We start from the raw sequence: 15267 nt of genomic DNA on the forward strand, positions 1-15267 counted from the left end.
AGCAGCCTCGAGGTCTTCCAGTGACAAGCGTCCGTCTCTGTCTCTGCGGGAAGTCTTGCAACAGATCCCAGAGGTTCATGAGTCTACCGATTTCCACAGAACACGCGGATTTATTGGATTTTGTAGTCGACTCGTATGTCTACAACGCGCACCCGTACAGCGTGTGGTGAATCAAGAGGTGCTTATGTGAGTACGTCTCGAAAGTAATAATGTGCATATGGAATTGCTGTGCTGCGAGAAAATGGAAAAGGCGCGCGCTTCGCCATCTTCACAAAGGTGTTCCTTGCGAACCCTTGTCTTTCGAGGAACGAACAAGCGCTGTGCGGTTACGTGTTATATCTTGAGACGCTGATTCACTGGCCGTTTTCCATTATCATGAATATCGTAGCCTGTCATATTTTTCGTGGAAGGTATAAGCAAAAACGTCTAACTGACTCCGTGAGTGTTGTCGGGGAGGTAACCATATAGATGAAGCAGATATGTCATTGCCAAGCCCAATCGTCGGTACTTTCCCATATGGTTTTCGACAACACACAGCGTAAGATATATTGGTCAAGCTGAGGAATTCGGACCAGGCATGAGCACCCCTTGAGAGGCGGCACATCAGAATTTCGTTTCGAGGCTGTCGTGCGGTTGCTGGGTGAGTTGGGGAAAAGACTAAGGATGACAAAATGGCATTCAATTACTCAACCACGAGCGCCAACAAAACGACAGCTTTTTCTGCGCATCCAGACGGCGTTTCTACCGTGGGAGATGGATGTCAATTTACTTGTGCTTTGGGACAGAGGACGAGGTACTACCTACGGAGGCCACTGGCGGACGCACGGTTTTTTGGAGAGCGTACATCTCTTGGAATTCAACTGTTTGAGAAATTGGTTTCGTTTCCCCTGTGGGATACGGGAACCCGCGGCTATAGTCCCCACAAAGAACCGGTTTTGGATGGTATTGCTCTTAACACAGCATAATATGCTAGCAAATACTATTCAGGTACATGAAAGGTTTTTATTTAGACCTGGAAAAAGGGAGTTGTTCCCAAACAACCGGATCGTGTTGGCTAGGTGAACTAATCACGTTTCATAAATACAGTCCGAACATATCTTTACTATAGAAGATAAATCCACATATAGTTGCTAAGACAGCTCCAAGAGATAATACAAAATGGAAATGTGCAACTTATTTTAGAAAATTATGAATAAAATAAATATCAAATGGGGCAGTTCGAAGCATTGCAGAAGCAGTGGCCTCACCGGTCGATCCAGTGAACAATTGCGTCGATCGCGCGAGTGACGCGAGCCTCCAGATCGGCTTTTCTGCAGACGGGCACAAAACGGGGACTTCGTAAATCTTTTCGGGTGGTGAGATAGGGTTTACTGGGTCCGACTTACCCTCTCAGAAGAGAAGACACAGGGATATGTAAGTGGCGTTACACAACATGACACAAGGATGCAAGCTCGCGACGTTGCCTTTGGGGAGGCATGCTGTTTCTGACGGCGAAGGTCTGCATAGAGATCTACCTCGCCAAATATACACGCAGGTGTCTCTGTAAATGTTGCGCTTGCCGATCGGAAAGAGTTTCTCCACAATTACTCATCTGCACCTGCCGGTCCAATTCCCCAGTGTACTATGGAGAAAAGTAGGATCTGTTTCGCACAAAAAAATACAGGGCAGAAGTGCAGACTACATGGCGAAGATGTGCTGGGGGCTATGAATGAGTGTAGCATGTACTTAGTTTTCCTTTTTCCTGTGGTTCTTATGCGGAGGTGCCCTACCCACTTCTCGGTACCAGCGTTCGCCAGACCAAACTTCGGTTCAGCCATCACCCTTTCCGACAGGTTCGGCCGATTGTTTCGGTTTTGCCGGTTTTGTTAAAACTCTAGAATGCACGTACCGTTTCTGTGCCTCTCCTCGCCATCTGTCGAAACAACGCGCATGTCGGCGCTTTAGCGTCTCGCGCAGCCTCATCCGCCGTTCTTCCTGTCTGTCTTCGCTCACGTCCTCCTCCATCGGTGCACGAAGCTTGCGTATCCCAGAGAGTTTTGCAACCTTCGAAACTGTCCACTATTCCTGGAGGGGAACGCGAGGAGGCGTGTGCATGCCTGTATGTGCGGTATATTCCACTGTCTTCGGAACCCAGTTGCAATGACTTTGCAGAGAAAGGAGGGACCACGCTTGAGGTAAATCGGTAGCATTACCGGTTGCTGAGTGGCGAAGCCAAAAAGGTAACGCGGTCTGCTGCTGGAGACACGTGAGACGTAAACAGAAATGCCTACCTACTCGAACGCATACCCATATCGGTGCCAATCGAGCAAGTGTGTATATCATGAGTCGCGAGTGCCGTGTTTAACTTAAGCAAAAGCTAATACGCACAGTATAGGAACTTGCCGACATCGCGACAAGCCGAACTTTTCATTAACAGCGAGAGAGACAGGGGAAGGATGACCTCCAAAACCATGCGGGGCGCTGGCCCACAAGCCAGCGCAGTAGTTGGCTTTTCTTTCATGTACCGACATGCCACAACGAAAAGAAACGCGATATATTCTTAAAGGATATGAATAGTGTGTTTGCTTAATGGATACGTTTAACAAGACAGACTGTTGGCTGGTGCGCATTCCTTTCAAGGCACTCGAGCTGACACCACACACTCGAAGTGTTACATCGGACCGGACCTGCTGGAATTGCATCGTGTCATGAATCGATCGTAGCATTCCTGGCTTTACGGCAAGCAAACAGGGTTTTATCCTGTGAATTCGATTCCGTCTTTGTAAACCGTAGATCCCCTTGTGGACTCCACTCTCTTCCCCGCGATTAACGTCCGGACGGGAGCGACGCTGCCGTTCCTATGCCGATGTCGTGGGCGCGCCAACACCTTCCATACGAAGTGCCACTCTGAGCCAGAAGGTTCGTTTCTGACCCGGCAGAAACTGCAGGCTGTTTCCGTAGATGACCGGTTCCTCTACCGCCAGAGGCTTGGTGCGTGAGCATGGGAATCGTCGTGGGAGCCACATGACACGCTTCACGGCCCTCTCAGCTTTTTGTAGGTCTTTGCCTTTTCCTCCACAGTAAACAACAATGGCGTCCATCTATCACGTCCGTCATCTAAACGGCCTCCTGCTGGCGCTAGGATTTACAGATCCCCCTTTGTCATACCGCCAGTTTTCGTCCGGACCGAGTTTTATGTCGGTGGCTAACGTTCTGAGATGGCTTACTCTCCGATGCAGCGGTGTTAATGAACTACCAAATTGGCCCTTAGACAAGGAAGAAGATCGAGTGACTTTTGTGGAACATACCGCCGAGCTGTTAGCTCGGTGTGCGAATTTCTGCCTCGATATCGAGTCCATATATGCCGCAGAGACCGACGCGGTAAAGGAGCTCATCAGACTCTCGAGGACGCTCCTGATCGCCGTTCAAGGGGCCAGGCAGCGAACGGAACTTCGTCCTTCCCCCTCTGACGTCCCAGAAAAGCCGCAGGAAAGCGCAAGCATGTCACATGCCCTTGCAGTGATTACCGCTCCCAGAGCAGACAGTGCTGAAAAAAGCGCAGGCCAGTCTAACGGAGCAAGCAGGGTCGAGGAGTTTGTCCTGGCGACCAAACTTCAACAGCTGAAAAACGCTCGGTGAGACGCCAAGCACACGTTTTCCCATCTTTCCGGGTTTCTAAGGCAACTGCGTCTCTACCCCAAAATCGTCAGGCCCCAATAAACCTTTTATGGTTCTTTCAAGGCAGTCCACTTGAAGAGGTTTCTGGGTTTGGCATTCGATGCCTTCTGTGAAAACAAGACAGCGGTCTGATTTTGTAATGCCCAACGTTCTAAAGTCTCGGATCAGCGCTCAAGGACAGACTGACCAAGCTCAAAAGGCGCTACGTTTTAACTCACCACAAAACTTGCCTCCGAGTCCAGATACAGTCCCATACGCCTCGACATCTGGCTCTCCGAAGCGGTCGCTCTTGGCGTGGACCGTGGACTCGCGTACGAGGACAGGACCGTTGCTGGTTCAGCGACCATTGCCTCTATCAAAATAGATCGTTGCGCCTGCTCCGGTGACAGTCATCCTTCGAACGTTTTGCCGCATTTGTCGCCCAGCTGCATTTCTCTACCTCCACAATTTGCCTCGCGGCAGACGTGCGGTGTCGCTGACTCCGATGAATCGAGTCTGCTAAAAACCTGTATCGTTTCCACCTGAAATTCCTCCTTTGAATCTTGCTGGGTGATGTCCTATCGGTGTATGTACAGCTCCGCCGCGTCCCAGTTGGTTGACACTGGCGCGTCTCTTCTGCAAGCTCTCGGACGCCACAGGAGGCCAGAACGTGCTCTGCTTCGACGCCGGGTTCGGGAGTTCCTGCAAAGACTAGGTCTGCACTTGGACGGCGGCGCCGACATCGAGCAGGAGCAAATTCGGATGCAGCTTGAGGAACAACTGAGGCGGGCGAAATCGGACCTTCAGAACACGCAGCGAGCCTGTCTAGACTTGGAGGATGAAGTGAAGCGGACCAACGTCGCTCTTAGCAGAGTAGGGAAAACACGTCTGGTAACAAGTGAAGAAAGATAGGCCGCGAATGCGTCACGATGCTGTCGTCGCTGAGAACGTCGGTGACCACAAAGTGAACGAGAGAGCAAACGTTTGAAGTGGAGAAAAACTACGGATGGTCTAAGACCAACGGCTTGATCGTCCTGGAATTCTATGCTCACGCTCCTTGGAGCTTGGCTGCGCCTGTTTTGCGGGTGTGCACAAGGGAGAAATGTGTTTTTTATGGCCGCGCGTGTGAATGGACGTAGTCAAGCGCTCGTATAGTCCTTGCAAACGCAGCGGTATCAGCAGAAGGATAGATCCGCCTTTTTCCTCACATCTAGACACTCTCACTCGGGATCCGGGGTTCTGCCCAGGTGACCAGCGTTCGTGCGTGTCGGCGACAAGAGACACACATAGACGAGGAACCGGATCGAACGGATCGACGCAAAAATGTCGCATCCCACATTCGAACACCAAGCATGGCTTCAGTGCCGGTTGTCTTCAACGTCCCTTCGAACAAGTGTACATTTGCTCGTAGCTTGAGTCTCTTGTCTGTTCAGTTAACTCAGGATAGCGACCGGGCAGAGAAACGGTTGCAATCGCTGCAGCATTTGAAACCGGCCTTTCTGGAAGATCGTAAGAAGCTTATGGTGAGACTCAAAAGGCCGGAGCGTTTGACGGTGGAGCGCAATCCACGGCGCTTTCAGATACCACTACACACGGTCCCTTCAGTGTTCGGTTCTTGTTCTCTTTTCAGCGACAGAGGCTGTCCCCGTTTCGCTCCCATGCGTGTTTTAGATCCTCTCGAACTGTTGGTTTCCCGCGCTCGCAATGCAGACTAAAGGGGCAAGGGCTGAGCGAGGCACCTCAGGCGCCATCCGTGAATTGCTGAACTCTCTCCCATTTGTGCATCCACTCGTCGAGTTCTCCCTTCATTCCTTGCTCTTTCTCTCTCTGCCTCCGGCGGAAACGCCACCGACGACGCATCTCTCTACCGCTGTCCGTCTGCTTCTTCCTCCACTTCTGGCGTGTGTGCTTTTTGCACCTCGAAGGCGGAACTGCAAGAGACATACGATGTGTACATCGCGTGCGTGCGCAACGAGCGATATCTTGAGATGGAAACGGAGGAAAGGCAGGCAAAGATCCGCGAGGGTCTGCTCGAGCAGCAGAAACTCCTTCAAAACCTCCAACAGAAAATCAAGGAGGAGGCCGCCGCCGCTGTGGATTGCCTGTTTGACGGGGACACCTCAGAGGAGGAAGGTGATCCAGAGGGTGAGGGACAGTCCCGAAACTCAGTTCGCGGAAAACGCAGAACAACGCGGGCGAGTCCACGAAACGACGAAGCGGAAGAAAACGGCGAAGCTGGACGACAGCGGCTTTCTGAGGCGCCGCTCCGAAGGCAACTACGGAGGCGTGGAGACGGCGAAATGATAGAAAGCGACGGCTCTGAGGAAGGCTACTCTGGGGGGAGAAGACACCATGGAGTAAGCAGAGGGAACGAGGTCAAGGCTGCTGTTAAGAGGAAAAGAGTGCACTTCGAGCATTCCTTTACAAGGGTGCAGAGAAGGACCAAACCTCTAGGACAGGCCTGCTATACAGCGTCGCAAGTATGGATATGGCGATACAGATTGACACCACGCCCAACTTTTTTCGTCTACCTTTCTCCATTCCGCCTCGTTTCTTCATGCATATTCGTATCCTCTCTCCTCTTCGCATCTTCCACGTTTTGCTCCTCACCCTGCGTTTCTGTGTGGCGGCTGGTTTTCCTTTTCCTCTTCGCTTCGGCGTTTGTCCCTCTTCTGGTGTCCCGCGATTATCTCGATTTTCCCCGGTGAGGGCTTGCCTTCTTGTTTTGCATCTGCTCGCCACCGTTCTAGCTGTTTTCTCCGTTCCTTCTTTCCTGCATGCTTTTCAGGCAGATTCTCACCCCGTTTTTGTGCTCTGGTTCTTCATTTTCGCTCCTGTCCCTGCATTCGAAGAAACCCGTTTCCTAGCTGTCCTCTCTGTGCTTTTCAATCAGGTGCCTCGAAGGAGACATCCGGCGGACCGTAGACCGGCAGATGCCTCCCCTGCGTGTGGTAAGGCTTCCAACTCCTGTGAGATTGAAATGACCGCTCTTCCTCGCAAGGAGAATTCCTTGTACCAAAAACACATGCATGCGGACACATATGCATATATCTATATGTATACATGAAGAGAGAAAAAGATGGATACCGGTACGTATATATACACATATACAAAGAAAGATGTACGGAGTCCTTCAAATGTGATATTAGTGACACCAAGAAACACTGAGCAGTCCAGCTTTTGATCAAAGAGCTAGCTTCACTTTTCCTCGTACGCAGTCTTTGCCGTTTGCGGTTGTTCTGCCCCTTTCTGTTCACGTTCACGTGTCCACGAGGAGAGATGTGATCTTCTCTTTGGCAGGAGCGTGTGTGTCAACTTCCACAGCTCTTGGCACTCGAAGCATCTGTGCAGCAGTGAACAGGTTCCGGATTGAGCCGGGCGGCATCCTTGTCCTTTATATCCGTTGTCCCTTTCTCTGAATTTTTTTTCTTCGTTGTCTTCTCTTCCCTTCTCTCTCCTGATCTCTTTGCATTTCCGTACCCTCTTTCCCACGTTTTTTTCTTCTGCTTCTTCCCCTCCCGCTTTTTCACCTGCCTCGCCTGCTTTCGCCTCTGTGTCGTAGGTGAACACTCACTAGCCTCGTCGTGCTCGAAGCAAGACCAAGACGACTCGTTGTTCGGTAGCGACGGTTCCTTCTCCGAAGAAGAGAGGCCGGAGCCGGGAAAGACGTCCGACGAACTGGACAGTCAACTCTTTCCACAGACAGACAGCCGGAGGGCGTCGGGGAAAAAGAGAGACAAACCGCCGAGCCTCGATTTCCACACTTTGCTGAACATCGGGAAGGACACGAGTGATGAAAGCGAATCGGATGAAGTCCTCACAGCGACCGAAAGGAGGCGTGCCAAGGAAAAGGCTTTTCGCGATGAAATGGAAGAATCCCTGTTCTAAGCAGGTTCAGTTCTTGACGGAACACGTAGCGTTGAGTTTGTGTTTCCGGGTTTTGACTCCGGGGTGTCTCGTGACTTCCTCAGGTGTCACCTCTTCTGTCGATCGCACACGCCTTCACCGTTTTTCCTCTCCTGGGGACGTCCGCGTGCCTCAACATCTACTTGGTGCATTCTGTTCCCCTTCCTTTTCCGTCTAAGTCTCCTCTGTGCGGTCCTCCCTCCCTTTTTGTTCTTCACTTGGAGCGTACTTGTTCTTCCAAAACACTTCCCGTGCTGTTCCTGACGCCTGCTGTGAGTTTCCCCATTTCCGCTCTCTGCACTGGCTCCCCCGTTACGGTGATACCCGTTCTCTCCCGATCGTCCCGGCGTTGCTTGGTGAGCCTGCCTTGTTCATCCGGCGTCTCTTTCGCCCCACTCCTTCGCGTTATTCTCTCTTGGTGTACGGGCCCCAGGCCGTCATTCCTTCTTCCTCACTCCTTAGGTTGTTTCCCCATCTGTCTCCCCCGTCCCCTCTTTGCCTTCGCGCATTCGCCTTCTCGACTCGTTGCCGAGGCCTTTCGCGGGATCTCTGAAAGAGTCAGAACGCGATAAGTCTGTGTTGAAACGCAAGACGCCCGCAAAGAGCTCGAGACTGCTACGTGAATCACGGTTCCGCTGTCTACACTGGGGGAACGATATCGAGTACGAAAGTTAGAAAAGGCAGAGACCCGCACTCGGCATCAAAGGCGCGGTATGCAGCAGGGAGTACCACGCCCTATCGAACGAGACATGCACAAGAAGGAAAAGATCGCGGTGGCGCCTTTGCGACCCGTTTTAATCCCGAGAGATCTATTGTTTTCGCGCACTGAAGACGACTGTCGTCCACGTGAGCCGTCCTCATACGCCGCGTCAGAAGGCCTGGTCGAGTCTGCGAGCGTACAAGCAGATCCATGAGGCATGCAGTTTTTCAAGCAGGCGACAGATAGAGACACCGGGGAAGACGGCAGGCTTCAAAAACAAAGCGAACACCTCGGAGCACGCAAGTTGATGCTTCAGGGGAAAACCGGAAAGAAAGATTGCAGGAGACACAGCAGAGACGGAGAGGGCGGCAACGACGCAAACAGAAATTTCAGTCCCAAAAACAAACACGAGGAGAGCAACGCGAGACTCCCATATGCACCGCCACATGCAGGGAGCAGAGCGCAGCGACTGTCTTCTCTCGCTGACAGCGTCGCTCATGGAAAGGGGAAAAGAGGTTGGAGGGGGTGGCTCTCCTCTCCTGTCCGCGCCTCGGCGAGCTTCCAGGCAAAAGAGAGAGACAGATAAGACAGCCCTGACTTCTCTTCTTCTGCTTCGGGAAACGGGCGACGATGGCGGAGACTCGCCGGCTTCCGCCGGAGCGGGAAAAGGCCCGCCGGAAGGAGACACAAGGTCTTAGGCCGGGTTGTTCCTGGTCTCTCTCGGAAGATGCACAGAGTCTGCATGCGAAGAACCTGGGTTCTTCTCTCGATTTTCCGCGCGTCAGAAAGACCAAAAGGGCGATCGTCTATCTCCCACGTGGCCTGTTCAGCGCGCTTTGGTCAGGTTGAACCACGTGAGATCAGTGTCCTGAAAATGCCCAAAAAGCAGAGACACAGGGGACACCGTGGAAGACATGTCTAATCAGGAGACTGCCTTGTCGGCTCGAACGAAACGTGTGTACACACAAGAGGAACCAAACGAGACAAAACCCACGGAAAAAGAAGATCTGAAGAAAGGCACAGGCGAGGCGGCATCCACATGGGCTTGTGCTGCTCCACGGAGACGAACCGAGAAGAAAGGCGAGGGCGAATTCGACGAGAAACCCACGCACCGAGTGAAGGCAGAAAGGAAAAAAAAGAAAGGAAAGGCGACACTCTTCCTAAATGCGTAGCGAGAACAGCCGTTTCCTTCTGGAGCCCCTACCTGCTTTGCGAGGATCAGCGTAATGCGCTCGGGGCGGACACTGACACGGCACTTGGAAGTCTCGACTGGATGATAGAGGCGATTCAGAACCAAAACATGGTTGCCTGCGGTCGCTGAAGACACATGCATTCATGAAAGACAAAAACGATGCACACTCCTCATCGGCACAAAAGACTCATCGCAGATTCCCCCGGCGTTCGAATGTGCGATGCTCCCCCGCTGGATAAAATGCGGCTTTCTTTCCCTCGTGTATCCTCTCTCTTGGCGCTCTCTTCTCCCTCTCTCTTTGCCCTCGCTCGTCTCACACGGCATGCGCCACTCCCTGCTGGCCTGTGCTGTATCTTCTCTCTCCTCTCCCTAGTGTCTCTCCCTCTCGGCGTGAGGCTGCTCTGTGGGTTTCCGTTCACCGCGCCCTCGAGCTGCGAACCGTTTCGAAGCTTCGCCGTTTCGTTTCCCCAGACACGGAAAAAGGCTTACTGTGGATCGCGATAGCTGCGCGCTCGTCGTCGAAGAAGGCGCCGACGTTCTCTTTTTCGAAGCGGAGTTCCGCGTCTCCCGCCTTCGGGGACTCCACGAGCTTCTCCAGGGGTACGTACACCCTGCAACAGGGGAGCGCAACGCACAGGAGCGGGGCAACGAGAAAGGAAGTCCAGAGAGAATCGGCGGACAACGCAGAGAGCAGGGGAGCAAACGAGGAAGCGAGCGGGCATCCGGACAGAGCAAAGATCCGCGACGCGCTGACCCAGTCTTTTATTTCCCCCACGCAAAACGGAGCACGGAGGAAGCCACACCAAGTCGCACACAGGGAAACGGCCTAAAAGCACAGCACGCGAACTGCAGGCGCCTGGAAGAAGAAACAGGGAAAAGGACGCGAATGAGAGGAAACAGTCACTTCTGCGCAATTACTCTCACCCCACCCGCACCTTTTTGCTGTAACGCGTCGCGCCCCTCCCTTGGCTGTGCACGCAGCGTCGGTCTTCGCGAAACCCCACCACGAACCGCGTTCTTTGTTTCCACTGCCTGAAAAGACTTTCAGTCTCTGTCGTTCGGTCCGAACACGGTTCGCGTGGCGCGGTTCCACCTCACCTCACGCTTGCACCCTCGTCGGTCCACATGTAGCTTTGAACGGCCTTGTACGCTCCGGGGATGTTTCCCGAGGCAGCTGTGTGTGCCGCCTCATCTGCGGAGGCGAATCTCTTCGCTCCGGGTGTCTCCTCGCCTTCCTCTGCCTTTCGTCTCTCGAGCAAGACCGGAGGGCCACCTGTGACGACTCCAGGCCCCGAGATCACCTGGAAATTCCCCAGATCAGGCAGGGAGGTAGGAAAGAGGAAGAGAGTCGGGGAGGCGAGAGCGAAGAAAAAGAAGGAAGCACGCGAAGCATTGGAGAAAAAGCCAAGAGTGCTTTGGAAGGCAACAAGCGAGCCGTGTGTGCGAGAAAAAGCAAAGAGGGGAAAGGGAGAAGAGACGGAGACGAGAGAACCGTCGATCGAGAGGTTCAGCAGGGGCGTACCTTAACTTCTCCTGCCTGCTGAGCACCAGGCAGCGGCGCGTGAGCGTAGTAGTACTGAAGCAAAGGGAGCAAAGGGAGACAAAAACTTGGAAAAAGGGAGAAACAGAGCCCAGACGTCTCTCTGCTTGTTTCGCAAGGCTCTCCCTCCGTCCACGACAGGAGACAAGCTAGCAGACTGGCGCTCGATGAACAGACGAGAAGAAGAGGCAAAAGACGGAGGGACGGCGACACGTAAGAGGAGAAGCACAAGAGACATAAAGCACGACAGGGAAACGCAGTGGAAGCCTTCTATCTTCATAGAGACACCGAAAGAGAAAGGGCGACGATCTCGGACGTGGAAGAAAAGGGAAAGCACGTGAGAGAGACCTAACGGAAGAGCGAGGCAAAAGAGACCTCAAGAGACACACAGAGATGGGCGGCGGCAAACACGGAGCACGACAGACAGCAGAATGGAGGAGAGAGGTGGAGCAACTGCTGAGGTGGAGTCGAGAACATTTCATCAGAAGATCCATAAATAACATTCTAACTCCCAAACGCTGCGGTGTAGATGCGGGCACGACCAGGACGAGTTCGAACCTGCCGTCTATCCCGTTGAGGTCCAGGGGGGGGGGGGGAAAGGGAGAAGGAAAAAAGGAAGTGCCCGACACACTTACGCTGTTGCTTCCGTAGCGCGCAATACTTTGACGCAGAGCGCTGGAAGTTCTCTTCAGATCACCTTCCTCCACTGTTTCGTTCATCTCCGGTGTGTCAGTCTCCTGTTCACACTTTCTCTCGTTGTCAACAGCCATGCTTCCCTCTGCAGTCGAGAGACCCGGCATTTTGGCCCCGCAGCGAATTGGCTAGAAAAGGCGGAAGCAGAGAGAAGGCAGTTAAGGGAGCGAGGGCTCTGTTCAACAGGCACACAAGCGCGCAGAAGAGAGGAGACAGCGGAATTTAGAGCATCGACCAGGAAGACCACACGGCAGAGAGGGGCCCTAGGCAGACTTAAATGCGGCGTCTGGACATGCAAGACGCGAGAAGAGAGAACTGCAGCGTGCGGAGGAGGACATCAGAAAACGCGGTTAGGCTGCGTCTTCAGAGCAGAGTTTTGTTGGGAAATGGAGTCTCAAAAAAGACCGCCTGCGCGAGGGTGCGTGGCGATTGGGCGGGAGGGCAGGCACGGCGGATGGAACGACGAGAAAAGCAAACGAGTGGAGAGACATCGGAGGTGAATTCCACTCAAACGCGCCGAGAAGGTGGCCTGCAGACTGATGAGAGAGTCAAACGCACACGCCTAGCTGAGATCGAAGTTGTCACGAACGCTGTCGCGGCTGAAGAAACGAAAGAGAAGGGCTGATCTGGTGTGTGTTGAAAACCTCTGCACGTTCGTCCGTTCGCGAAAGAGTGTTTCGAGTGCGTTTCTTTGAAGAAAGTGGTTGTTTTTACCCGCTCGCGTGTGCCGGGAACGAACTGAGTCGCGATATTTTGACTGGGGGAGAGACAGAAGAACGTGGACGGCGGCCGCGGTTGCTGAACGAGTCACTCGAGGCGCTTCGGCCAGTCTCTCGGGGACCACGCAACTCGTTTTTTCTGGAAAAATTCGCGTGTGGTGGATCTCGTCGCAGCACCGTTTCCTTTTTCTCCTGCTTTCGCGCACATGCACGCGCGTGTTTTATCTCAGCGTTGCGAGCGCTTTTCGCAACCCAATGTATGTGTGGTCTCTCTCGCCTGTCCCACCGTTTAGAGAGAGGACGTGCGAAAACGCATCTCCTGGCGGTCCGCCTGCTACTCTCAACGTCTGGGCTTCGTTCCGCGCTCCTGTTCCCGCTGACTTAAGCTAGCAACTCACCGGAAAGAGATCCTCTGATGTTCAGAACCATTTCGAAGAATGTGTGCGCGGCATGGAGTGGAGAAAAGCTGCGCACCGGTCGTCAAGACTGCAAAGCCGCCCGAGGTCGTGCATTTTTTCCACCCGCGCGTCGAGCCTCCCCTGAAGGAAAAGCATCAGACCTGGGTGATGGATGACCCACCGAACAAGCGTGCGCGTCCGTCGCACAGGATTCGGCGCGGGTATTTTTGCACCCCATTGGCTGGAGAAAGAGGTGACATTGGGTGGTGTAGAAAGGCCGCGTGTGCACGCCGTCCCTCCTTTTCTGGGTAATTCCAGTTCTTGCATTCAAATCTTCCACGCACCATTTCGCTGTTTTGTGAAAATCCGAGCTTTTGCTCGCGGGTGTATAGGCGGCCACGTCTTCCGGTCGAATATTGGAGCAACTTCGTTGCCTCGGCTTTCCAAAAAGAATCGAGACGCTTGCGTGGCATTGCGCAGGTCGCAAAAAGATTTTCTGTGCGTTTCTCCATCCTCCAAAAGACAACATGCCGATCGAGCACATCACTACCGAGGCGCGTAAGTCTACAGAGTCTACACACGCGAAGGGTCTGTCCCATATGCAGGCTTTTCCCGGGTCCAGGACGAGACTGGATGCTGCCGCTCTCGTGTGATTCACTTGTTTTGCCACAAACTCAAGCGATATCCGTGCTGTCGACGAAAAAAACACTTTGCATTGCGAAGGAAGTCCAACTCGGTACGACGAGGACGGCGACAGTTCCCTCTCGACCGCTGCTGCGTCTGGGCATCCCGATCAAACTTTTTTCCGTCGTGGGGGGCTTCGCTGTAGCACTGCTTCTCTATACAGCTTCATCTTTGCGGTCCTGTAAAAAGTTTGATGTTTCGGGCGGTAACTCGACCAAGCCTGTGGTCCGGAATCTGAATTTGTTCCAGTTTGGTGTACCTACATGCGGTCCTTGGTGTGCCGTTCCTTGTAACGCTGGCTGTCGTTCGTGTTTCTGCTGTCTGTTCAGAATACAAGAGCCTCGTCGAAGACAACGAGATTGTTCTTGTTGACTTTTACGCGGTATGGTGCGGTAAGTATACTCGCGGGATTCTGTGGACCGGACCACCCACGCGTACCTGATTACGGGTATACAATTGCCTCACAGTGGTTTGTGAAAGTGCCGGTTTCCGCGCGTCATTCTGTTCCCTTCTGGTAGAGCTTGGTGGGCGTGCGTCGTATGATCAGTTAGCGCGTATAGATTAAACGAGTAACGCTATTTGGTTCTCAAAACCGGAGGAGGTTAGCCGCGCAGGCCCAGTTCGGCAGCGGTGCCTCGACGTTTTCGCTGGAATTTATTCGTACGCATGTGCAGACAGTTGCGCGTTTCTGTATAGGCAACTACTGCTGCGACTTTTTTGTGTTGCTTAGGCGCGTGCCTGGTGAAAGGGGAGGTGACTGAGCGTTTTTTTTAGTGCCAGTGCTTTTTGCGCTGGTGCCTGTTAGAGCGACCCTCGTTCCGCTGGGTCCGCGGAATGCCTAGGTACTCCTGTTCCGCCGTTTTGTGGGATGTACAGGCCCTTGCCGCCAGATCGCCCCCGTGGTGGAAAGCATGAGCGCCAAGCCGGAGTACGCGAAAGTGAAATTCGCGAAAGTTGACGTCGACGAGTTGGCAGAGATTGCTGAGAGGGAAGATGTCAACGCTATGCCCACCTTCAAGCTGTACAAGCAAGGCAAAGCAGTCGACACTGTACTCGGTGCGAATGTCGAGCGCATTGAAGAGATGTTGAAGCAGCACCTCTAACCAGAGGGTATGGGCACGTCCGGTTACTTTTTGCAGGCGGAGTCAGGGAACCGGGTCTCCAAGGAAGAAGCGGAAGAACTTTCGGAAATCAGTAGATGGGGAGGGACGGAGATGGAATTGACGGAGAGGCAACCTGAACAAGACTTTCAAGGGTTCAAAATTAGCTACCGCAGAATGTAGCGCACGGGAAAGAGAGTGTGCCTGTTGAGTTGATGTCTCAGGGCAGCGATAGAGAGTCGCAGAAGACAAAAGCATTGCGGGCCAGCTTCGTGCTTTCAGACTTGTGGGCCAGGTCGATGTCGGAATCTATGGAGTGTCTCGTCGTTTGTTGCAGTGCACGCTGCGCGTGAAATACTGGAGACCCGGTGGGCAGGGGGCAGAGGCGAGTTCCACTGCTCATCCCTCGATTTCGGGAGAAACAGAGCGATTGTGCTACCGTTTGACGAGGTCCTCCACACCTGTCAAGCGTGTGTAGACGTCCTGTAGTGTCAGCAAGCTCTTTAAGGGAGTATCCGGTCTCTATCGTCCGATGCGACGGAGTTGGCGGGCGCTTGGTCACGGCTAACCGTCGGTGCAACAAATTTCTCAAACACACGCACTTGGCCCACCCGGGGGGAAAACCACAATACTGTGCATGGTTAGATTGTTTCAGGAAGTCGTAGTTGACAAAATCAAGATATCAAGGCCAGCAAGCTC

General features: G+C 53.3%; 3 protein-coding genes across 3 annotated transcripts; 2 read left to right on the forward strand and 1 right to left on the reverse strand.

Annotated features, from left to right (window-relative positions):
- Positions 1–4209: 4209 nt before the first annotated feature.
- NCLIV_000820 (conserved hypothetical protein) lies at positions 4210–7524 on the forward strand (the record flags this gene model as incomplete). Its single annotated transcript, XM_003879574.1, has 5 exons — positions 4210–4509; positions 5070–5159; positions 5562–5993; positions 6425–6587; positions 7199–7524. The coding sequence occupies 5 exons, from the start codon at positions 4210–4212 to the stop codon at positions 7522–7524; spliced, it is 1311 nt and encodes a 436-aa protein (XP_003879623.1).
- Positions 7525–9068: 1544 nt separating this feature from the next.
- On the reverse strand, positions 9069–11774 carry NCLIV_000830 (conserved hypothetical protein; the record flags this gene model as incomplete). Its single annotated transcript, XM_003879575.1, has 6 exons — positions 9069–9110; positions 9447–9559; positions 9924–10045; positions 10533–10735; positions 10957–11010; positions 11610–11774. The coding sequence occupies 6 exons, from the start codon at positions 11772–11774 to the stop codon at positions 9069–9071; spliced, it is 699 nt and encodes a 232-aa protein (XP_003879624.1).
- Positions 11775–13311: 1537 nt separating this feature from the next.
- On the forward strand, positions 13312–14571 carry NCLIV_000840 (thioredoxin h, related; the record flags this gene model as incomplete). Its single annotated transcript, XM_003879576.1, has 3 exons — positions 13312–13342; positions 13798–13860; positions 14345–14571. 3 exons carry the CDS (start codon positions 13312–13314, stop codon positions 14569–14571), a joined length of 321 nt encoding a protein of 106 aa, XP_003879625.1.
- Between the last annotated feature and the right edge of the window lie 696 nt (positions 14572–15267).

Source organism: Neospora caninum, chromosome Ia (genome assembly GCF_000208865.1).
Source record: "Neospora caninum Liverpool complete genome, chromosome Ia".
NCBI lineage: Eukaryota > Apicomplexa > Conoidasida > Eucoccidiorida > Sarcocystidae > Neospora > Neospora caninum.